Raw genomic sequence first — 24,668 nt, forward strand, 5'->3', positions numbered from 1 at the left:
GCTATAAAATCACCGCTTGGTAGTTAGGAATGTATATTCTAAATTTCGTTCAGGTCTGTTCAATAGTTTGGAAGAAATTGTTTGATCAATGCGAATTTCGCCTGTTTCGCAATACACGCGCAACTCACGAATGAAGGTGAAATTAAAAAAAATTGCGAGCTAAACATCACCGTTAGGTTCTGATGGATACGTGTTCTTAGTTTCATTGAGCTGCGTTCATTTGTTTGGGAGATATTTTCTTGATAATTGAATTTGGAGATTGGTCGTGAGACCGGCCACGAGTCCGGCCGCAAATTCGCCCGCGACGTCCTTGGTTTCTAGTGCTGAAACAGTTGAACCAGCTAAAAAATATATTTGTTCACTAAATGGGGTTCTATATGTAAAATACACATATGTGTTTAGCCTTTATCTTTTAAAATTGCAGCGTCCTAAATTTCAAGAAAGTGGCGTATGTCTGTGGGGGTGCTAGAAATTCACTAGGGAGCGAAGGGGGTGCCAGCCTGAAAATTTTTGGGAACCACTGGTCTAGGTAGTAGTTTGGAAGATATTCAATGTACGATGAATTTCTTGTGCTACGGTCGTGAGACAGGCCGCGTTTTTGTCCAGGAGGTATATAGGTGAAGATCCAGAGTGTCTATTCCACCAAAATCATCAGTATCAGGATATAAAGACCATTAAATACCTATAAATCAATGAATATTGCGCAGAAAATTAAGAAAATTGAATATTGAAGAATACATGAAATATATATGTTAAGTAATGGAAAATTCCTGATATCAAATGTTTATGTGCTGACAATGTGTGAAAATTTTACGGAAATTAACGCTCAATTGATATAAATAGTCATATCGTTAACGAGAAATAACGTTTGTAAATAGAAATGAGAATTGATCCAATAAAAAATTATAACTATGAAAGTAAAGTAGGCTTTTTCATTTAAATTTCACCACATGAACTATATCACTCATAGTGCGTTTGTGTCGGGTACTCCAACTTCTTACGCATTACGCCGCATTTCATTCTCTGTCAGACTGCAAACTGATCAGGGTCTATAATCTTGCAGGCTGGTGTGTTTGGCATACCTAAGCAAATAAAACTGTTTAAAAAATGACGCTTTCTGGTTTTATCTTCGACTTCAAAATTTGTTTTGTACCTGACTAGCTACCTGACCGTCCGATGGAACTTGGAAAGTTGGAAGAGTCATTCAGTCGTAATCTAATTTCTATCATCTGATATAAATTTTCTATAATTAGGATATTTAGGATTTTTTTAGGCATACCTAATAAGAAGCAAAATATAATTCGAGTCAAATATGTAACTCACGTTTATAAAAAAGCTTGTTATTTATACTCAAATTTTACATAGGCCCTACATGACTTAGGTAAGTTAAGCAAACAATTTTTCTATAAATCTCTTTTCTAAATTCTAATCATTTTGTTAGCTATTTATTATTTTTTGTTACCTTCTGGCTTCTTCTCTTGTCTCATGAGAATGCAACTTAGGTAAGTCATTTTATTCATAACTCATTTATACATATTATATTAGTAATCTAAATCTATGAGTTCAGGAGTCACAACTCACAAATGTGTTAGCCTATTTTGAAAATTGATCTTAGCTATCATCTCTGGAGACTGGTTCTCTGCCTAGGTAGTAGACTAGTAGCTACTAGCCTACTACTGCTGGCTTGACAACCAGGATTGGAATGTTCCTACTTGATGCCAGTGACGCCTGTGACGGTAAAGTGTAAACCCTATGCGTACCAGCGTACGCTCTTGAAATTTCATTAGGATTTAGGACTAGGGCTAGTTGGAATAAACAATCAAATACAAATGAAAATTGGACATCAAGTTTGTTCCTGAAAAGTTTAAACAGACATTGTTCACTCTTTACTGCTTATGCTTAAAAATCAATTTTAAAAGAACTGAACTTGAACTCGAACTTGTCAGATGGAGATGGTTGAGGCCCAATGGCCCATAGTGGCAAAGCTGAGAGTTTTTTGGATTCATCCTCAAGAGGCTCAAGTTCATTTTTGAGTCCTATAAGTAGACCTGTAAAGTATCTTGGATACCAGAATTATCATACATAAGAAATCTGTTGAAATCATGAGTAAATGAGGAAATCAAAAATGAACTGATTCTAAAAAATCACTGGTTTGCCACTATGTTGAGGCCTCTATCTGCATAGTGTTATGATAGTGACAAACCAGAGATTTTTTAGAATTGGTTCATTTTCAATTTCCTCATTTACCCAAGATTTAAACCAATTTCTTATGTATGATAATGCTGGATTGCTGGTATCCTGGATACTTTACTGGTCTACTCATAAGACTCAAAAATGAATTTGATGGAGAGTCTAAAAAACTCTCTGCTTTGCCACTATGTCTATCTGTCTATCAAGGCCTGTTCATCTCTCCAAAGTTGAAGCCAACCCAATTCAATGCAGGCAGCAGAACCCTAATTCTGGCATTCTGGCTTATATAGTGATGGTGGGTCCAGGTCCCTCTGGGCCTCCAGTGATGGTCAAGTAAGTTTTTAAGAGTTCACAGATGCAGCTGTGAGCTGAGACCACACTATCAGGCAGGTCATTCCACGAGTCAACAATCCTGCGGAAATGAAGTTTCCTCTCACGTTAAGTTGGTATTTGCTCTTACACAGCTTCATGGAGTGACCTTATGCACTACAACGTTATGACCTTATGCGAAAATATGCGTTGTAGTGGCCTTAATGAACGTTGGGTGCTGAACTCTGTAGTACCCGACACCTGTGCAGGTATTTGTAATCCTTGATCATGTTTGATATTGTTGAGGATTACAAATACATGCAAATACCTTTAACCCCTTAGCGGGCAAGCATTGAAATATCCAGAAATTAAAATTTCAGAAACCATTTCAAGAAAGTAAGAAGTATTATACAATATATTTATTTCTATGAATTTTTGCAAATTTTGCCTATTGAAGGTTTAAATTGCACTTGAAGAATTCAATAAATGCGATCAGTACACAAAATTTTTCTTTATAATTTAAATTCAGTTTATGCAAATGAAAAATTAGAAACATAAAAATTGAATTTAATTAAATTTAATCAAGTTGCCAGAATAAATAAATATATATATTGATACTTCCACCTTTTGAAGAAAATGCGGAAAGAGCGTCAGTTCCATTGTCCAAGTCAAAACCTTCATTTAAATGCTCATATTTAAATTTGTAGACTTTGCAGTTGGTGATGCTATAGATAGAATGATAGTCAGATCATTAGTGATTGACTGAGGCATTATAAGGATGCCTCAAAAACAAACAGGAAGCCGTGGTGAGGCTTTTTGTTATGCAATTTCAAGTGATCATATATGGTCACCTACCCATGAAAGGGTTAATGTTTTCACATTTTAGATGAAATTCCACCCTGGCCAAAAAATTGGTTATTCATTTTCTTGACAGCTCAGAAAATTCACTAAAATCAAACAGACAGACTAATGATTGATTTTTCAATACCTGTGTAAATAACAATAGTTTATCATGCATTCTAAAATTGGCAAACAAATCAATCTTGTGAAACAACCCTTATCCACCAGTATTTGTCTGTTCTACAGCACTTTGAATCTTTGATGATTGATTCAGTTCACTTAATTTTAATTCATTCATATCAACTGGTCACTCTCAATCATAGTGGCAGACCAGAGATTTTTTAAATTGGTTCAGTTACAATTTCCTTAACTACTCAAGATTTTAATCAATTTATTATATATGATAATGCTGGTATCTAACCTATGATACTTACTTGTTGGTCTAGTACTAATAGGACTCATGAATTCAAGGAAAGACAAGAAAAAATGATCTTCATTGTCACTATGCTCTCAGTCATTCTGATAATTAGGAATTTATTGATAAAAGCTACTGGTCAGTGTAGCTTCATGAACACAACTGAATGATTGGGCTGATTTGCACTTGATCAATTGGAATATCTCAGGCAGATATATTAACACATTCCTTGTGTATTGGGCCATATGTGTACCAACTATGATATCCCACTTCTCTGTATTGGGACACCAGTGTATGTACCAAACTCAATATTTTATGCAGTTTCCATAAATCATGTGTAACTTGAAATTTTGTTAAGAAACTTTCTCTTTTTGGAATATTCATTTTGACTGCCAGCTCTTACAACCTGAAAAAACACCATTAGTCAACAGAAAGTAAATTATAGTTTATAAACTCTGTTTGTTGATCTGAAAGTGAATTTGAAATAATTTATTATTTAGTTGCATCCAATCAAGTAAAATTTCTAGATGTGCAGATTGCTGGCTCACAGTGAATGTCCCAGTTTAGGTTGTTTGTTTAGCTGAGATGAGTATACTAAGTTGTACTATGAGTGAAACATTCATTTGTTTGGGAGTAAAATAAGATTACAGTTGTTATTATGAGTGAATTATTATTTTTAGAGCTTGAGTGGTGTTAAACTAGGTTTGTGCAAGAATAAAGGTGATGTTATCAGACTAAATATTACAGTATTAGTGTTTGAAACAGTTCTTTGAGGAAATGTAGTGTGATGTGCATGATGTGTGTTGTTTTCTGGGCAAGATTTGGAGGTTCTTGATGGCAAATGTTTGGTTCATAATTACATGTGAAATGTTATGTTGGAAGGTTATTAAGCATGAATTGAGTCATTTTTTTAGTTAAAGCAATTGTATTGGGTTAGTTTGTAATTGTAGTTAAAGCAATTGGAGAAACCTAACAGCTGAAATGAAAAAATTGTGCAAAAGGGTGAGAGATTCTGAAAACAATTAAAAAAAGCAAGTCCCTTCTCCAGTTGTAATTTTTTTGTTGTTGTTTGCAGAGAGTGGATGTAGATGTGAAGAACTATGGCAGATTGGTAAGATCTAGAGGTATCTCCAATCCTAGAATTCCACCATAAATAGAGTAAATATGAAGGGTATAAATATGCCTGGTGGTTGCTTTTTCCTTTTGAACCATTGTGACATGTGTTGAATGACTATTGAGCAAGTTTTAAGACCTAGTAAGAATTTACAACAAAATCTGTCCTAATTGTAAGCCTGTTACAATTAGAATCTAATAAACTATGTAAATACATCTACTTTCCTAATTTTTCTTTTTAAATTGTCAAAATATATTTATCTTTTTGTTTCTTTTAATATAGGTATTAAATATACAAGCAGTGACTCCATTTTTCACTCCATATTGGAATCTAATAATTAAAAGATTTGACACTGCAAGATTTCATTAACCTAGGAAAATTTCAATCCTGATATAAAATGTCTTAGATAATTAAAGAACCTAAAGTTACCTATTTTCTTTACTGCTGGCAAATGGTATCTATCTACTTTAGAATTTATTATAGGAGGCTATAATTTTTATTGTATTTAGTTGATTATGACAGATTAAATTGTTGATTTGATAAAAATATTTCCAGAGAAATTATAGTACAAGAAAGTCATTAAAGAGATAAGAAATTCTGCCAAGCAATTTATTCATCTGATTCAAATTCATACAATGAATCCTGAAATGACTTGCATCGAAAAATCCTTCTCTAACATGACAATGGAGAGCAAGACTGAAGTTCAAAAAATGTAAGTGCCTTTTAAATTGCTTTCTAATAAGCTTATGGCCAATTATAATTAATGTCTATGTGCACATTTTCTGAAAATGAATTATTTTTTGTGTGAAGAAATATTTATTTCTGGATTTGCTAACTCTGGAAAGCATTTACTTTACCATCAGTCACCAAAATTTTGTAAGGATACCTAGTAAAAGCTAGATGAAATAACCAATACTGATCCCTTTTCATAATTTTATCCTGAAATTAATACCAACATCACAATTCTTTACTATTCTTTAAACATTGTATCATTTTATATTTTTTGACAGAGAATGGAAAGAAAATGGTGATTTTCTGACAAATGCCATCAACAAGTCCGTGGTAGAACTAAAGGTTGGCAGCCCTGACCACAGCGCTCTTGGTTCATCTGCTGTTGTCACCAAAAGCATCACTGACTACCCGTTCATGATGCCCAGCCATAGCTGCTCTGGAGTAGCCATCCACTGCTCTCGGCAGTACATTGCTTATGCCATCAACAGTGAGTTTTTTTGGTTTTACTTTTGAATTTGCACCATAACTGTTTTGTATTATTGTTAATGATGATGAATTGACCATGTTTTCTGTAAAATAAGTACAGTATATATAATAGAGAAATCATTCTATTTAGTTCTTTCACCTCAAGAATTTAGATATGGTATTTTACATTCAAAATATTATTTTGTAAAGAAATTGAGTTTCATGTTAGGTCTAATATGTTCTATCTATTTCATAGAAGCCAACTCCAGTGAAGAAATAGGAGGTGTTGGCATGGTGCGGGTTATGCATTCTGCCAATGGTAAGCGTGGACTCATTCGAGAGATAAAAGGTCTTGTGATGGACATGTCATTTGCTTGGATGCAAGGCTTGATGCTGTTAGCCTTCACTGACACCAGTGGGTCTTTCAGTGTGTATCAGATCACATCTTCTGATCAGGATCAACAGTTGAGGTTTGTGAAAGTTCTTTTGTAGAATCTCTATCCAAATAACTCTGGGTGTGCTCAGCTCAGTTATCTATAAGCCTTGAATTCCTCTACATGCACGAAGAAATTATTTTATATAATTTTCCTGTTTATTTTTCCAAGTTTCTTATTGTAGTCTATTCAGTTTATTGAATTTTTAATTGCTTCAATCTCCTGTCCAGCTTGAGGAAGGTCTTAGAAGTGTCGGATCCCCCAGCAAAGAGCCAGTTCATTTACAACTTGTCTAGTGGAAATGAAGAAGCTCTGAACCAAGTGTCCTGGTGTCGCTACATCCCTGAGAATCCTGCTGAGCGACTGTCTACCAATAACATCCCATCTCATTTACTTGCAGTGGCTACAGGAAGAGTGGTAAGGAATGAATTTATAATCTTCTTTATCCGGTCTTCAGCAATTTTATTAATTGTATCTAACTCTTGTTTCAAGGAAGAGTAGGTAGGTATTAATGCAGTTGGCCTTTATTTGGGCTATTTGACTTGAGTGAGGCTGAAGAAGCGCATCATACAATGATTTATGCATTCTTTAACTGATTAAAATTGAACATTTATTATTACATTTGATATTTTTCCAGGGTTACATTATTAGTGTGTTTTAAATCAGTTCTGTTACCACTTACCAGGTTGAACTATGGCTTCTGCACCACTTGTGTGGAGGCCCTGGAATAAGCGTCCGGCGTAGTATAGCATCAGAAATTGCTGCTACCAAGGCTCTCAAGTTGCGGATTGTGTGCAATGCTAACGTGACGGCCGTGTCTCTGAGCCCTGACAGTACCTGTGTGGCTGTCGCTACTTGCCAAGGCAATATATTATTCTTTCAAGTATGTAACTTGCTTTTTCTCATGTTTCATGATTATTAATTGTACCATAAAACATGGAGAGCTATGATTGAAATTTGAAATACTTGGCTTGTTTTTAGTCATTGATGAAAGAAAATTATAAAAGCCTTAGACGTGCCTTTGAATAATATTATGTTCATGTTATATCCTAAATGATTTTTTAGTGAATGATTTGTGCAGCAATAAAAAAAGAGCGTTCATGTATTTTGCAGTTTGAAAGTTTCAGATCGTGCATCAGGGTCCCCAGTGAAGCCTTATTTTTTACTTCCTGCTGATTGTTTTCCATTCCTACAATTTTTTCACTCGTACAGATCTTTCAATATTACTGAGAATGTTTCAACTTCTTATAATTGTTTGTTGCATATAAAAATTTTTCCCCAGGCTGATGTTTTATTAGACATTGATGGAGCTGAGGAGAGTTCTTCACTGACGGTGCCAGAGCAGAGCGAAGGCGACTGTGTGCATGACTGGCAGCCTCATGACGGAGCTGCCGTGTCCTGCCTCCTCTTCCTGGATGATCACACTCCTGCTGTTCATGAGTTCGTTAAACTCATACTTGAATTTATATCCTCAAGCTTGATACTCTAACTGTTGCTCAGGAATTTAAAAGCAAAGAAAACAGCCAAAATATTAACCATTTCTCAAGAATGAAAAACTTGCGCATCCTCCTCATTCAGCTGTGTGTGTCCATGCCGAGCAGTGCAATGTTCCGGTGTCCGATAGTGATTTTAGAGTTCTAGCTTACATGACCGGTGTTACTGACCTACAGATTTTAGAATCCCTGTATATTTTTAAACAGAAACCTCTGTTAAATGCAGCCTTCAGCTCCTATCACCTTGAAATTGTAAATAGATAGGCCTGTCTCCTTATGTGTATTTGCTTCTATTTGTCAATTTATGTTTTTATCTTCGATGTGAATTTAGTTTTCTAATTGATTCTGATTTTCTTATAGGTTTTGAACTTTTGAACTGACGATGGAGTTGGACTTTTCATTCTTAAGAAATGTTTAATATTCTGGCTGTTTTCTTTGCTTTTGAATTCCTAATAAACTTGCGATTTAAGCAATCTAGTAATTTTAATACTTATATCTACTGATGCTGTATGATCTTTAGCTAGTATGGCACTTGTATTACATAAAATTTGTTCATTGACAATCGAATCTTTTTGTCATAGACTGATATGCTTCACATTAATCCACATATGTAACACAGATTTCACATAGCCTGCTACATCTGCCCTCTGAAGTTGACTTTGTGAAGTTTGCTACCCAAACATCTGAACCCTAAACTTAGTCTCTACTCCATTAAAAGCAGCACCAAGGAGAAGAAATTTGATTGGCACAGTGGTATTTTCTGCACATAAATTTTGAGACCCTAATAAGCAGATCACTCTCGTCTAGAATATTTGAAAAATATTAAAGAAATGTAGTATAATCATTTATTTCTTCTTTCATTTAGTTTTGTCCTAACAATGCTAACATTGTTTATTGAAATCGGTTTTATTTATCATCTAATTTGCTCTTACATCTGTCGCAGTGATCCTGCTGGCTCCTTCTGGGCGTTTGCCCTCACCGGCGCCCACAACAACACGGAACTTAAGATTTGGAGCTGCAAAACGTGGGATTGTTTACAGGTTCAGAGACATGCTCTTTCAAATTATGATTTGCTTCTAATTATTTTGCTTATTTGTGCTAATTCGCATTTATTCATGGATTATGGTACCAAGCTTTCATTTAGTAATACACAAAATATACAATCTTTCATTGTCATATATACCTGTGATATACATCTAGTGAAATGAAATGTCATTGGTTTCCCCACATGTTTTCATTGCTCAACAGTTCAGTTGGTATTGTGTCGCCATAATGTCTCTCTTCCATTCAATGTTTATCAATTTGCTTCTCATCTGTACAGTATTGAGTCGACAACTAATTCAATGCTTGTTTTATTCTGGGCCCCCATCAATTTGAGTCTTGCCTCCAATTCGAGTGTCGGGGAAACTCAAAGTTTGTAGATCTCTTCATTGACGAAGTTACAGGTTAACAAATGCACAGAAAGGCACAATTTTAACTGACAATGTGGATTGAGCCTGCCATGGACAGGTTACCACTCTTTTGGATCACGTTTTTCCATGAAAGAAATTGTGTTCATAAAGTGTTGCAAAATTTTAGAAATGAATTTATACATTAAACGAGTAGTGCAGGAAGAATCAAGTATTTGGTTTGCATGATTTCAAACTATATTCATTTCGGGAACAGAATGCTCTTTTGATGCAAGATGAATTTCAGGTGTTACGGCTGCTGGTTCCTTCACCGGCGTGTGATAAGATGCTTCACTCTGCTTCGGCACCCCCCTTCCCCCGCCCTCCTTCAGTAACTAGTCGCAGTGCCTCGCTATCTCCCTCCCTCACCACGCCCTCCGCTGCCTTCAGGAGCCCTCACCTGCTGCTCGCTGCTGACGACTCCACCAACTGCATCATGCTTGCTGACCAGAACAGAAAGGCATGCCATCTAACATTATTTATCTCATTTATATAGCAATTATAAAGCATATTTTTTGAATGACAGAGTTAATAAATTTAGCTCGTCTGTGCCACTAGTGATTTTAGTGATGCAACCGCAACTGGGCTCTAATTATTAAAATGTTTATCAAATTAGTTTGCTGTAATTTGGACCCAAAATGTAAAAATCATTACATTTATAGGTTTGAGTTTCCAGCAAAAGCAATGGCTGTCAAGCATTTCCAACTCAACTCTTACTTTGCCGAATCGTTTTTGCCTCTCAGTAGGTATATTGTGTGAGTAGTATATGTGTCAATAATGGAAAACATAAAACTCTCAATAGTGAGCAAAAGTGTGCATAATCTTGATCAGTTAATTTTTTATTTGTTTCAGGTGTTGTATGCCCTGCTGCTGGACCACACCAAAGCCTTGACCAGCGACGCTCCCTGCAACCTGAACGGTGATGTGGCGGGGCGCTTGCTTGGAGCGCAATTCTTACTCTTTTGTGCATCAAATCTTATTGTGTTGTTTCTGATCTAGGAACTTGTATTCATTTCGTACCTTTATTCCCCATTCTACTGCTCCTCCAGTGCATCAAATGAACCCTTTACAGTCCATTACATTTGTGTATAGTGGTAAATTTTGGCCTCTCCATCGAACATGAGATAGTAGTCATAGTGAAATATAATCTATAACTGGGCATTGGAATGAAATATTGAAGAATTGTGTTCAATTTCAGGTGAAACCTCACGCGATTCCAGAAGTGGTTGCAATGAAAGAGAAACTGGAAATTCTACATCAGGCGACCAGGTCATAAAACGCATTGTTTCCATATCTGAAATCCCTGTGCAATTCGTGCCATTTTGCATGACAGTGATTTCGGCCAAGATGAAGACCTACCAGCGCTGGAAGCATCACTCGCAGCTGGATGCAGCTAACAATGGTGAGACATTGCACTCTTTGTTGCCATCAATCACAGCTGGATGCAGCTAACAATGGTGAGACATTGCACTCTTTGTTGCCATCAATCACAGCTGGATGCAGCTAACAATGGTGAGACATGCACTCTTTGTTGCCATCACTCACAGCAGGATGGAGGTAACAATGGTGAGACATGCACTCTTTGTTGCCATCGCTCGCAGCAGGATGGAGGTAACAAAGATAGGCCCATGTAATGATTTTCTATTGTTTATCGACGCCGTCAGATGGTGATGTGGGCACTAACGGTGACGAAGCCATGGTGCGTGGGCTGGTGGTGCACTCCAACGTTCTTACCAACAAAAGTCTAATGCAGTGCTCCATACGCCTTCAACCCGCCCTTCCTCCCTCTCATCACTTCGCTGATGCGGCCGTCTTCAAGAAATACGCTCCTATCTTCTCGGAGTCTGAACTGTGCTGTCCGCCTCTCCCGTCCAGTCGTGACGTTTCCATGGATTGCTCTGACACGTCCTCGTTCAATGCTTCGTCTGTCTGTTTAAAAGGTTGGTTTGTTGTCATTGCTTCTCACTCAGCCGTAGTGCGTACAGCTCTTTTTATTCTGTAAATTGCTGTGTCTACAAAATTACCTGGTGCTCTTGTACAAATGTGTCGTGTGTCTCATGATGATTGACAATCAGCAATTGTGAATCGTTTAGTTGTTTTATTATAACTATTACCAGATTTAAATGTTAAATTGAGCGTTATTTGAGTGGCAGAGCAGCCAGACCATATCATAGAAATATAATTTTTTCCCCAGACGGCCTGTCAGATTTGAACATATTGCTCCCTGGTGCTGCATCGAGTGATGCAGAAGCTTCTGCCAACGGTGTTAGTGACGCAGCCGTCAGCCACCCATCCGTGGTCAAACATGAGGTAACTTCACCCCTGATGGATATCCATTTCTGAAAAAGCGATAAGTAGATTTAGCCTTTTTTCAATCAACCATAGGATTATGTCTTGGCGCAGAAGTTGATATTTGTGAGTAAAACTGTTATTCTGTTCATTCACCATACGAGTATTCAGTCTTTATATAAAAATTAACCATTGAATTATGGTGAGCTGATGAAGTTTTATGCTTGTGATTCCACTTCTGTCAAAGCAGAATCTGCAATGAACTTTTGAAATATCGGTAAAAATGCCTCATCTGAGGGTATTAGTGGAGTTGCATTCTTTACGTTTTCATAGTATCCTTAGTTCACCTTATAATCGCAAAAATAAATATGATGTCTGAGCCATAATATTATGATAACAAGTCCACGTATCCCTCATAGATCCCTCTAGGTGCGCTGCTGCCACCTCACCACTTCATGACACCTTCTGCAGCGCCTGCTGCGAGTGCTGCCGACCCTCAAACTCTGCTCGCCTCCGCCACAGCCAAACTGCCTGCTCCTCTCGCTGTGGGTGCACCTCTTTGTGCAGCTGTTGTCGCTTTATGCTGTTCCTTAGCTCTTGATAAACGAAGTAATCATTCTCAGCACAGGATCGATCACAGTGAAAACATTACTATTGGCTTCTTTGGTGATCTATGCTTACTGGAAAGCTTCTATGAAAATAGTTTTTCTACTACTATTACGCTCAATTTCCACTAGCACAGCCAGTAATCGCTTGCAATGTACATTTTATCATTTTATGACGTGAAACAGGAGAGTATCATAAAATTTCAATTTATACACATCTCAACGAATGATACTAGCGTGTGAACATCGTGTGATAACTCGATCATGAAGTATTTCCAGTGGGAGACAGGAAAAACTAAATTAGATGTTAATTTACTCTGCTGATGCTATGCAAGTTACTAGTTTCGTAGTTGCTGTTGCCAAGAGTGTTGAGTATTTAGGGCAATGCTGACGTGTGACTACGAAGATGCTATAAATTTTCAGGTGTCACCGCCGCTCGACGAATCCATGGACAACAAACCGAACGCAGCGCTGGCGGCTCTGCTCATGTGCCCAGATACGCGACAAGTGAGCGCCCTCATCACGGGCGCCTTACCTTCAGCCGTCACGCCCCCCAGACACATCGTGCGTTTAAACTTTGAAGTTGATATTGCCTTTTTTTATTTACTTAGAGGTGAATACGTAACCCTAATGTACATCTCTCTCCCATTATCAATAATTACGCGAGATACTTCGCTTTCAATACCAATTTATTAGAATTTAACTCTGATCATTTTCTGTGGCAGATTTAATATACTATGCATATAGATTTTTGTCGCCTTAGACCCGAGTTGTAATTTTGTTAACAATTCCATGTTTCGCACGGTCATTATTTCTTGACCCAACGGCCGGGGCCGTCACCTATGTCCGTAGATCTAGCTAAAGACCATACTTGCGTGACGGTTACAACGGAATAACATCCCTTTGGCGTGAATTTTAGTGTCCTTGTTTAGGCAGTCGCTCCGCGCACTTCAGCCTTCTTAAAAGACGCCGCGCTCTTAACGGCAGTTTCAAGTTCCCCTTGGTTAGCCTCTGCGATGCCCACAGCCGATATATAACTTGTATTTTCTAGTTCACACGTTATGTTACACCAATTCTTGTGGTTAAATCATATGCTGCATTTATTTGCTCAATGACTTTTTGACCACTCAACTTCTTTGCATAATACACATTCATTATTTTAATATTAAGTCAAGTCGAGATTAACTATACGCTTTATTCAGAGAGATCGATATTCGGGCAGCCAGTCATTTTCACATTAGTGGGAGAGCATATATATAATATTTGAGAATTTTTGATGAATGCTAGAATTGTATTTATGAATCAAAAAACAAATTAATTCCGTGAACCGTCAAGGCTTGAATAGCTTGGTGAGTTCGAAATGATCTAAATTATGAAATGAATATTTGTAGCTAGGAGAGCAAGCGTTAAGAGCCTAATGTTGTTGATAGAAAAACTGGCCAGTGGGAATATATGACGGTTTAGATGACTATCATTTAACAAGATAATTTATAGAGAAGGAGCGAGCATAGTGGATGATTTATGTGTTTAAAGTGTTAATATCTGATTGGTCTGCGCTGGTGTTGCCGAATGGTTGTGACGTCACGCTTGTTTGGTCGTGAGATGGCTTTGTACGTGCTGCGCTCTGATTGGTTCGGGGAACGCCGGTAGCCTACGTGGCGTGGGCTGGCTGTAACGTGATGCAAGTTGGCGGCACTGCAGTTGGGGAAAGCAGTCTAGCGTTAACCATGATATGGTGAGCATCTTGCGAGCGTGTGCTATTAACATAAAGGTTCTATAAAATGCATCGCACAAAACAGAGGGACTTTCCAATGTTGGGCTGAAAAATTGTGTGCCAAAATCCAGAGTCAACTTTTTTCTGATAATTCAAAATTAGTGTTGATGTTTGTAGACATGATTCTTGAAGTGGACATGTTTCACCGCCAGCTACCGGACGAGTCGTAATATGTCAATGCTCAGCGTCAAACTACTTTATTTCCATCACTTTAGTATTTCTCTACCAAACTCAGCTTGAAATTTAGTTGGAATTTTTTTCCCCTTCAGATTGATCCGCCCAGTGAACTATCGCCCTCGTCTATAATGGCTTCGCTCCTCGGAATTGAACAATCACCTCGAGACGCCAGCACTCCTAAGGCAATGACTGCCAGCAGTTTATTTATTTGAAACATTTTTAGGAATATACTCGTCTTGATTTTAAGAAAATTGATAGTTCCAAAAAAATAGTTGTGGAGTTAAATTATGCCAATTAAAAAATTCATTACTGAAAGCATCAAACTAATTTTGAAAGTTGAATAATTTGATCAGGAGTTAATTTGCATTTGGTTTTTTAGATCACATTTCTTGTATTTGTTTCCGAAGGAAATATTTTTTATTTCCCCAGCGTTCCTTCAGTCAAAGAGGAAGGAACGCTGGGGAACTTTTTTTCCTTTTTTCCTTGCAACTTTCATGTCTTGGCCGTAAAGTATCTAACTTTTTGAAAATGCACTCGTATTTTTGCAGGTTCCTCCTGGTATTATCAACCCGACGAAGTTGACCGCCTCTGACCCCGCCGTGGGTTCCATGGGCCCTGTTGCTAGTAATGGACTTCCTCTCGCCTCAGCTTTAGGTGCGTCAGGACTCCAGAGTCAAGCCGTTGCTAATGCCGGTGCCAATGCCCGGCTCACTGATGCAGTGGTCAGTAGTGCCTATCCAGCTACTCAGTTCATCGATCCTGCAGTGAGTGCTGCGAGTTTACTGGCTGGACTTTCCATTTCGAATCCTGCAGTTCGCCTTGCCATAAGCGAAGCTTCCTTCATTCCTGGCTCGTCAGTGCGCAGTTCATCGGTGCCGTTGAACTATGCTGCTGCTGGCTGCAGCTCAACGTCATCTCCTTCACTTGAGATACAACAAATACTCCAACAAAACGATGGTGACTATTTATTTATCTTAACAGTTCTATATTGCTAGATTTAGCGATGTAGGTATTTTAATACGCATTTACAAGTACCTACATATTCTAAGTACATGTAACGCTTGTAGCTATCTATGTAATTTGTTGATGATCAAAAGAATCAATTCAAATGTATATTAGTATCGATTAATTTATTGATTGGAATACTAAAGGCTCGGTAATAATTGAATACTTACTTTGATGACAATGGTGCCTATCTTTTGGATTCCATATTGTAGGCATTTGTATCATTTAGTAAATATTGCCTGTCCAATAATGTTGCCATTTGGCTATTTCATGAATGACATTATTCTGACAAATAATCGTTAACAGACTGGATCTTTTTGACTTTCTCGTTAACTCCAATATCCATATTTTATGTTTTTTTTTTTTTTTGCACTGAGATGAGAGCCGTGTACGCGACCGTTAAAATGCTAAATAACTTGAAAGGACCTATTTTTATATTAGTTTAAAGAATGCCTGATTGTTTTCTTCCTATATTGCACCTGATACGTTTCAGGGAAGAGCTCGTGCTCGAGCAGTGAGAGCAATAGCCGCGGCCCGACGCAGCTGGAGGTGGCAGAGGAAGACTCGCACCTGCCGAGCGCCTGTGAAGAAGATCAGCCCGAGGCTCTGCGTGAGGTTGCATCCACCAGCACTGGATGCGTTGTTCCATCTTCTGTTGCTGAAGTAATCTCTGCTACCTTCCTCGCTGCTACTGGTGGCTCTCCTGTCATTACATCTAATGCTGACTGCACAGAACAGCAAACAACTGCTCCAGCCTCTATTGCGCCTGTCTCCCTCTCCAGCTACGTGAACATTAATGCCTCTGCCGACAGTGCAAGTTGTGAATCAGCTGCCGTTCCTGCTGGCTTAACATCACCGAATAGATCTAGGGCTGGCGAACAAATAATCAAAATTTCACGAAGTTTACCTGCCATGTGCCCATCCGAAGAAGAACTACAGCGTCAGGCCGTTCGTAGCGTTCACCATAAGCTTCTGGAAGAAGAGTACAAAAAGGAACGACAGCTCGAATCCAATAAAAGCGCAGAACAACATCAATATCCTATCGTGCATGACAGGAATCTTTGTAAGGATGATACTTTGCCACCTTCTTCTAGTGATCCTTATAGCGCGGTTTTGCGAGCATTTGTTGGTGGAAACTACGACAGCAGCGACCAGCTTGCTAATGTTGGGTCTCCCGCAGCTCTCCGTGACATGTGAGATGTCTTGTTCTTAGTGGCAGACTAAACGCTGTTCTTGTGAAGCTGTGTAGGCTAAAACAGGGTGTGGAGAAGTGCACTTTTTCTAGTTGGTTGCAGAAACTTTTATATTCGGTCTAGTCATTGTGCTGGAATTCCCTTGCTTTGTATGTCGTCTTGACACTCATTTTCCATCATTTAGCGGTCTTGCGACTATGTTTCCTTCTAGTGCGCTTTCAGTTCACTCTATGTGGATATCTGAGCATAATTAGTATTACAAATTTAATTTGAAGCATTTTCCATGATTTCTATAAATTTATACTTTATATTCCGAATTGAGCCAATACAAGTAATTGCTTTATTGAGTTAATTATGTTGGCGCAGGCCGGTGGGTGTAGAGCGCGGCGTGCACCTCACGTGCGAGCAGATCGAGGCGCGCATCAAAGGGAGCCCCGAGCCCTGCATGAACGGCGCGCCGCCCCCAGCACCAGAGCCCCCCTCAGATCACTCCAGGACCACGCCTTCAGCTGAGCACACGTTACCTCAGGCCCTCAATTGCGACCTTCATATCGGCAAACGCGACGCGTCTGACAGGAATAAGTCTTCAGATACCAGGTAAAGTTGGCAAATTTCTTTTAGCCCCGAATTTTTTTAGTTGTTAGATAGACCTGTTGGTGGCAAGATCTTCTATATAGAGGATGTATTTTTCCCCGTTGCTCTTGTGATAAGAACAGTTGTAACGTGGTTACAAATAAGCTGTTCAATACAATCTGCTTCTGATGCCCCAAATACATTTTCACTAAATATTATAAAGCTTTATTTTAAAACGCTTGAGGATTATACTATTCGTATTCAAAGGTAAAGAAAGGCTTCGAATTTTACGAGCCAAAGTTTGGTAATAAACCATAAAAATTACTTTGCTTTAAACTAGATAAAGTTCTTCATTTAATTTAGTGATTAAATCTTGCTGATGTAAGAGGCTTGATCGTGTGTACTTGGTACCTACTAACTATACTGTTGGTTTTACGCTCGGTTGTTACCAGAGTGGTCATGAGGAGATATACATAGCGTCACTCAATGAACATGTACCTTCTTAATTAAATATACGTAGCTAAGAGTGATCACTAACTAAAGCTGGGCATGATCACTTACTAAAGCCGGGCATGAAACCTAACAAAATCTGAGTATTTTATGCACGTGAAGGAAGCGAGTGCTTCTCTCAACCCCTCATGTTTCTGCAGTTTCCACCGGGATAAAAATTACGCGTCCTTTACCGCGGTTTAATGCGCGTGGTAGCTCTACAATTGATTTGTACTGGGTACACTATCTGTATATTAATGTGCCGGTAATCAATCGAAATTTCTGAATTAATCATATTTAGTAATGCAAGGGGTCAGCAGGTAATTTCGAACGGACATTTCTATGGTTTTCTTTCTTTGTCAAATTTGACTTGTTATAATACTATGCTTTGTTTGACAGTGTGTCAATATTTGGAGTGATAGTTTGATTTTCAGGTTCTTACAGCTAATAACACTTTATTTTTCTTAAATCTTTCTTTTATCTTAAAATCACTATCTTTTATTCACAAATAGAACGATTTGTTGAATTTTCCATCAAAACAGTTCGTGTCACACAGTAATCATTAGACTAGAAATATATAATGTAGCCAATTCTAGATTAATAGAAGCCTGATGGCCTTTATAAATCATTAACGTTACAAATTCATTAAACTGTTTGAACCTAAAGTTCTGTTTCACTGATGTAGCAATAAAATGTACGACTGTATTGAGCATTAAAAGAGCATACGGTACCGTAAAATAGGGGATGTAACCTAGCGCAAGATGCGATACCTCAGCGTAAGATGATAGTAACTAACAGCACTAGGTTGCCACTACCCCAGCTTATGATAGTAACAGCACTAGGTTGCCACTAACCACTTCGTAACTAACACCAGCACGCTGAGTGTGGGGGTACAGGCTGTGCCGCTGCTCTCCCCTCCTCCCACGGTCGTCTGTAAACATCCCGCCAACAGGTGTGCTATGGCCCGCCTAGTGCTCACTAGACCTGTTCTGCAATTTCTTCCTGACTTTCCTTTCATTACCTTCTCAATTTTCATGTATTAAAATAACCTAGATAATTATTTTGTGTTTTTTACTCATTTTGTGCTTGCTGATTACAGAAATTATATTCATTATAACGTAGATTTATTATTCGTCTGTTTTGTGTGAGCAAAATAGATCGAAACTAAATGTTTATGAATAAAATTAGTGTTAAACAGCAATAGTGTAGGTTTAAGTATCTGTCCTAGACTTGTATTTAATTGGAATAAAGTGCATGAAGTGATCACCCTTCTGAGGAGGGCGGCTAACCTTGTTCTAGGCATCGAAAATTGCAACTACATACAAGAACTTAGTGGTCTTTGGATGATGTCAGTTCTCTAATCACTTGATTAGTATCATTGACTACATCGCGTTATAATTTGAAGTCTGTTCACATCTAAGAATCAAATAATAGAGACAAGATGGCTGGCTTCGTTAAGTCAGAAGGTGGAGAATAATAACGCTTCATTAAAATTTTCCCACTCGAACTGCTCCTGGAGTGTTGCAACGTGTTCTTGTGACAACTCTCTTGCGAAATATTTCTTCGTTTAAATTAACTAATATTTTTCTTTTCAAATCGTCTCATTCTTGGGTATAACGGCTGAAAAATTGTGAAAAGTCAACCCTTGTCATTATAAATGCTTTGAGCACGAAGTCATCTGTCCATCAAAAACATTAATTCTGATGCTGAAAGCAATGAATTCCGGAACCATGTTGCGCGCTTTATTCATGCCACTGCCTTAACCAAAACCAATTCTTATGATACGTCCACTGATGTTTTTGGTCTCATTTCCCTACATTAATGACTTTTCAGCATTTTCTTTCAGCACTTTTTATGTCTTTCAATTTCCTTTGTTGTTACTTTCGTTTATTTCGGGGTAATAAATTTGTAAAAGTAATATTGTTATTTTTGCATGCATATCCTCCTACTTCTATGTTTGTGTCGTTCTTCTATACTGGAGCCACGGGGGGTTTCCTCCAGCTCTGTATGTGTGTTTGAACTCCAGGCATGAAGTAAAACCTCAGTGTATTAAACATCAAGTTTATTGTAGGAAAAATCTTATTAATATTGAATATTAATAATGTTCAATTCTCAATAACGAACTACCGCAGCTTAACTCGAAGAGTTAATCGTATGTGCAGTTTATGATAATGTTGCTAGATGTAGTATGTCGACCGTTATAACTGTCACTAAATTCAATTCAAAATGTTGATCTGGCAACAAATTCTTCCTGGAGACTTGATATGTATGTGATTTTATTATCTTGTTAGGCTTACTAAAGCAAATTGTTGTAATGTGAATAAACCACCATTTCAGATTTATTCCTGCAAGAAAGTAAAAACTATGTAACATTTTCACACACTACGTAGTCAACCAAAGTGATTTGTTCAATCATTCATAACTAATCTCTAGCATATTCATGGCTTATGCTGATGATATTTCAACATAACTGAGCTGGTTATCCACTGTATAATAATTGGATCTGTGTTGGTCAACTTATGAAGACGCTACTCTCTTTAGTGTCTACTAATACCGTAACCCTCGTAGGAATGTGAATCACTATTTTTGTTGCCAAATACTATAACAAGATTTTTAGGTAAGTGAATTTACCAGCTTTTTCAATTTTTCAAGATTTTACCAATTTTAGGCAAGTGAATTTACCAATTTTACCTATTTTTGTTGCCTAGGGCTTTGACAAGATTTTTAGGTAAGTGCATTTACCAATGTTTTTATCATAATGCCCATCCATCATGTGTTGGCAGTGCGACGGAGCTGCGCGAGTTGCGGTCTCTGCTTCACTCGATGCAGCAACAGATCAACAAACTCAACAAAAAGTGCGTTGAACTTGAGCTCAATTTTTCTGCGAGTTGCTCTCGTGAATATGGCGTTAAAGTTAACAATCTAGTGGAAAAGAGGGCATTACAATTTTCTACACGCTGTCACCACAGCTTTTCTTGTGATAATATGATTAGGTATTAGGTAATTACGTTTATACAAAGTAATTGCACATTTGCTATTTTTCATTTTGCAAACCTTGGTTTAGATTATATGAAAGTATTGGTCTAGCGAGTTTATAGTTCTTTCCTCTTTTAATACCTTCACAATAGATTAGTGTTAGTGAACAAGCTTGTAACGCAATATCTTCGCAATAGATTAGTGTTAGTGAACAAGCTTGTAACGCGTTCATCTTGTAACGCAATATTTTCACAATATATAAGTGTTAGTGAACGAGCTTGTAACGCGTTTTCACTGCCTAAAAGTGTGAAAGTTGATGTTGACGATGGCAGGGTTGACGAGCTGAGCAGCAACAAGAGCCTCAGCCCCCAGGCGGTGAGCGGCGCCCTCAGGCCTGCCATCGAGACCGCCCTGCGCTCTGAGATCAAACAGACTGTGCCTGCGTGTGAGTCCTGAATAAGTGTCGGCTGTAAGAACAGGACGTTGCTGTAATCAAATTGCCTATGAATATTACTTGTAAATATTTACCTATCTTACTAAGGCTATTCAAGGTAAGTCGAAAGTTTGCATTGGTTGAAATGAATTATTGACCAGCTAGACACGCGATTAACGAACTAGATGCATCAGCCCTGTACAGGCGGCTTAACCAATGCTGAGAAAGCTAGCAATGTCTTCTGGGAGCGTAGCTAATTTTTCTTTTCAATACAGTAGTCTTGGCTTTTCTCACTATTTCTCTATTGATTTCTGATTTTCACTGCGCGAAACATTAGGAATTTTTTCGAGTTGTATTAAACTTTTCTGTCATTCCGAAGTAAATAATCTTACGCCGCTATTACCATAACAAATGACGTGCGCAGGCGTGTCGAAGGCCGTAGAGAACGCAGTCAACCAGAAGTTGTCCCAGGAGCTGCAGCGCTTGGTGGGTGCCACCGAAGTGCGTCTTTCCGACAACATCTCTAAGATGGTCCATTCCAGGGTGAGGCAAAAACTGCACCTGGTCAAGTGATTCGACTAAATAAGTAAAACTAGTTTAAATTCCCTTTGTGTATTTCTCTTTGGGACTCTGATTTGAACTATGTACACTTGCTTCATCATGAAAAGAATGTAATGCTGAAAAAAGATGTTCTTACTTCAATTTTGTTTTGCTTCTTGATCACCTGGCAATGTGATGCACTTTCTCACCCACAGAACTTTAGCCAAGCAATCGGTGAGAGCGTGGCTGGCGCTGTGTCATCCTGCGTCACGGCGTCGTGTAAAGATGCTTACGCGAAGCTCGTCTTGCCGGGCCTCAACTCAGTCACGGCCAGAACCCTGCAACAGTTCAATGACCTCTTCCACAAGGGCACCTCCGAGTATCTAGTGCAGGTCAAGAACGAAGTGTCAGGCGTGATGGCTTGCATGGAGAGCAGCAAGACCAGTTCAGTGCGAGAGATGGAGGCTGCCAAGAACAACATGACAACCATCATGAAGTTGTTGCAGGAACAAATGCAGCAACAGCAAGCAGCCCTTCAGCTCATCACAAAGCAAGTTCTCACAGAGGCGGTGGTGCGACGCATCGTTTCCGAGGAGGTGACCCGGGCCCTTTTAAATCTCCCTCCTTCAGTCGCGTCCTCGCCCAGCCCCTTCTATGGCCCCGACAAAGCTCAAAGTCCTAAACAGACGCAGCTGCAGCTCGAACAACTCATCGCTGCTAAACAATTCAACTCCGCTTTCAAACAGGTATGAAGAGAGCAGTCTTGGAAGTTAATTTTATGCTTCTCTTATTCTAACAATAAAACGACAATGAACTGTTACCTGGGAAATTATAAGTCTTTTACTTTATTTTTAAAATCCCTGAAATGATAATGAGTAACGACGAGTTTGGTAGCTACGGAATTGGGTCCTGACATTAGATTGCTCCAATGCATAATTTTTGCGAGAAAATACCTTACACGACTTGCTAAAGTTCGAGCTTAGCTAATGATCCCAGCGTCTATTCTGTCTGTCATTTAATATTACACCATTTGTATTCACTCAAGTCCTTTGTTGTATTCAGTTCCCTTCTTACCAACGTGATAACGCAGATTTCAAGCAATCCCAGCAAACGAACCGAGACGGGTTTTGTATTCGTCATGCAATGCCGTCATTTATTCCCTCTATTTGCGCTCTTCTGGCTAAGGACAGAACCTTCAAGGTGTTGATTATGTGTCGCAGGCGCTGTCAGCGAACGACCTGAGTCAGGTGTTGTTTGTGTGCGAGCGCGTCAACAGAGAAAGCTTGATGGCGGCGGGCAACAGCAAGCTCTCGCAGGAGGTGCTCATGTCACTAATCAACCAACTCTCGCACGACCTCGGCCAGAAAACCGATCTTAAAATGAAGTAAGTTGTAGGTAGTTCATCTATCGAAAAATGAACCTTGTTGACATTATTTCAGCACTCACACTCGTTCATTGTATTATCTCTAATATTGTTCCACTCTTAATCGCTGAATTTGTTTAACCTTCAATTTATTTCTACCTGTACCAATTTTATTTTACTTTGATGTCATCGTATATAAATCTCCGTTTTTCCTGATTCTTGACAGTTAAATGCGGGTTATTCTGAAACATGAGGTACAACTCATTTGAAGACTACTTAAATCTATGGTGTCATGAATATAGGAGTTGCTAGCATGACCAAATCAATGCAAAATTTGTCATATTGAAACAGCTGGACTCTTTAAAATTACATTATACTATCGAAATCTTCCAACAATAAGTAATATTTGCGTGCAGATTTTTAGAAGACGCAATGCTGTGCATCGACACCTCTCATCCTGTGACTCGTGACCACATCTGCTCGGTGGCGTCGTGTCTGCAGCGCAACCTCCAGATGTACCTGGACACGAACCCGCCCCTGCAGACGCAGAACCGCTTCCGTATGTTGCTTCTGGCGGCCACACACCACGCTACCACCTCAGTCTGATCCCACCACCATAGTTTACTCTCAGCAACGTACCTTATTCTATTATAAGTTTTGATTCCCCTTAAACTTGGTTGTGAGCCTGACCTGGTTTGAAACTTTAAATCAATGGAGACATTTGCTGCTTCATGTCTCATTCGGACCGACTCTTGACCCCTATACGAGCTCTCGGGGACATAGTCTCGGATTCAAATTTGTAAATTAATGCGAATGCTTTTCTATTTTCCAGTTCCGTTCGTTGATTTTCATTGTGGTCTTTTATCGAGCGAGGTATAAAGATTTAAGTAGTAATTATTTTTACGACAAGTCATACATGGCAGCTTCAATTACTGATTAACTTCATTTTCACACTTTTGGAGATTATGAAATTTGTTCTCAACAAATCATGCTCTGTCAGTCAGCTTCCACACGTGTGATGGAAATAGTCTTTTTCATGCCGAATATAAGATCTTGAAATATTTATTGCTGACGAGCAATATGAAATAAAGACTTCAGCTGTTGCGACACTTATGTGTTGTAAATATAATCAACTCCGTTGGTTTTCTGTATTCTAAAGGTGCGACCCATCAAAAGGGCGTTAACATTTTGTTGACATTCAATCCTCATTTTTTATGAAGGTACTGAATATTTTGAATTTATCATTTACAATATTTTCGTTCGATAATCTTGGACTGTGCTGGAGACGATTGTTTGAAATGCCGCTTTCCTCCAAGTTTTTTCCACGATTTACTGTTGGTATAACCATGGACCTGCTCATGGTTGTTATAAGCTTAATTGTACGTTATAAACGCAAATTAACAAGCGATTATTTTGTTCTGGCCATTACCATTTACTCTTGCCTAGTGAAAAGTTGGATGGTGTTGCTTGGTTGTACACTCGCGCAAATGAGCTGTGGTGAAATCTTCCTTGGTTTTCAGGAAAGGGAGTTGAGTGTTATGAACCTTTAGTTGAACGACGTTCAACCAATCGACGGCCTCCACTACGCTAGTACTCTTAAAATTTTTTGAAATGCACGCTTTTTTGCATCTCACGGATCCATGCTCGCTACACGCGAAAGTGTTTCACCAACCCTAGTAAGATGGTGTATCGATTTGTATATTTTAGAAATGGGAAGAAAAAGTGACGATTAAAATTTTGTTTTAGAACCTATATTATTCATAGATGTCTAGGCGCAGAAAAGTGGCATTGTTATTAGCAGACAAGAAAAA

At 38.6% G+C, this 24,668-nt stretch overlaps 1 protein-coding gene across 3 annotated transcripts; it reads left to right on the top strand.

Moving 5' to 3' along the window:
• Positions 1-1,304: 1,304 nt before the first annotated feature.
• On the top strand, positions 1,305-24,592 carry LOC108680731 (enhancer of mRNA-decapping protein 4). 3 transcript variants are annotated; one of them, XM_018169620.2, is made up of 26 exons: positions 1,305-1,381; positions 5,424-5,580; positions 5,879-6,087; positions 6,322-6,535; positions 6,730-6,916; positions 7,185-7,382; positions 7,782-7,939; positions 8,936-9,032; positions 9,688-9,900; positions 10,293-10,359; positions 10,639-10,842; positions 11,105-11,380; positions 11,635-11,750; positions 12,149-12,274; positions 12,758-12,898; positions 14,378-14,467; positions 14,834-15,242; positions 15,784-16,483; positions 16,850-17,080; positions 18,420-18,497; positions 20,329-20,400; positions 20,854-20,966; positions 21,379-21,497; positions 21,710-22,240; positions 22,715-22,878; positions 23,274-24,592. In XM_018169620.2, the coding sequence occupies exons 2-26, from the start codon at positions 5,504-5,506 to the stop codon at positions 23,461-23,463; spliced, it is 4,980 nt and encodes a 1,659-aa protein (XP_018025109.1). In that variant the 5' UTR covers positions 1,305-1,381; positions 5,424-5,503; the 3' UTR covers positions 23,464-24,592. The 3 variants fall into 3 exon arrangements, with proteins under 3 accessions (XP_018025109.1, XP_018025110.1, XP_018025111.1); XM_018169621.2 differs by lacking the exon at positions 1,305-1,381 and adding an exon at positions 1,482-1,502; XM_018169622.2 differs by lacking the exons at positions 1,305-1,381; positions 18,420-18,497 and having other exon boundaries at positions 5,412-5,580.
• Positions 24,593-24,668: the final 76 nt, after the last annotated feature.

Source organism: Hyalella azteca, unplaced genomic scaffold, assembly GCF_000764305.2.
Source record: "Hyalella azteca isolate HAZT.00-mixed unplaced genomic scaffold, Hazt_2.0.2 contig7632, whole genome shotgun sequence".
NCBI lineage: Eukaryota > Metazoa > Arthropoda > Malacostraca > Amphipoda > Hyalellidae > Hyalella > Hyalella azteca.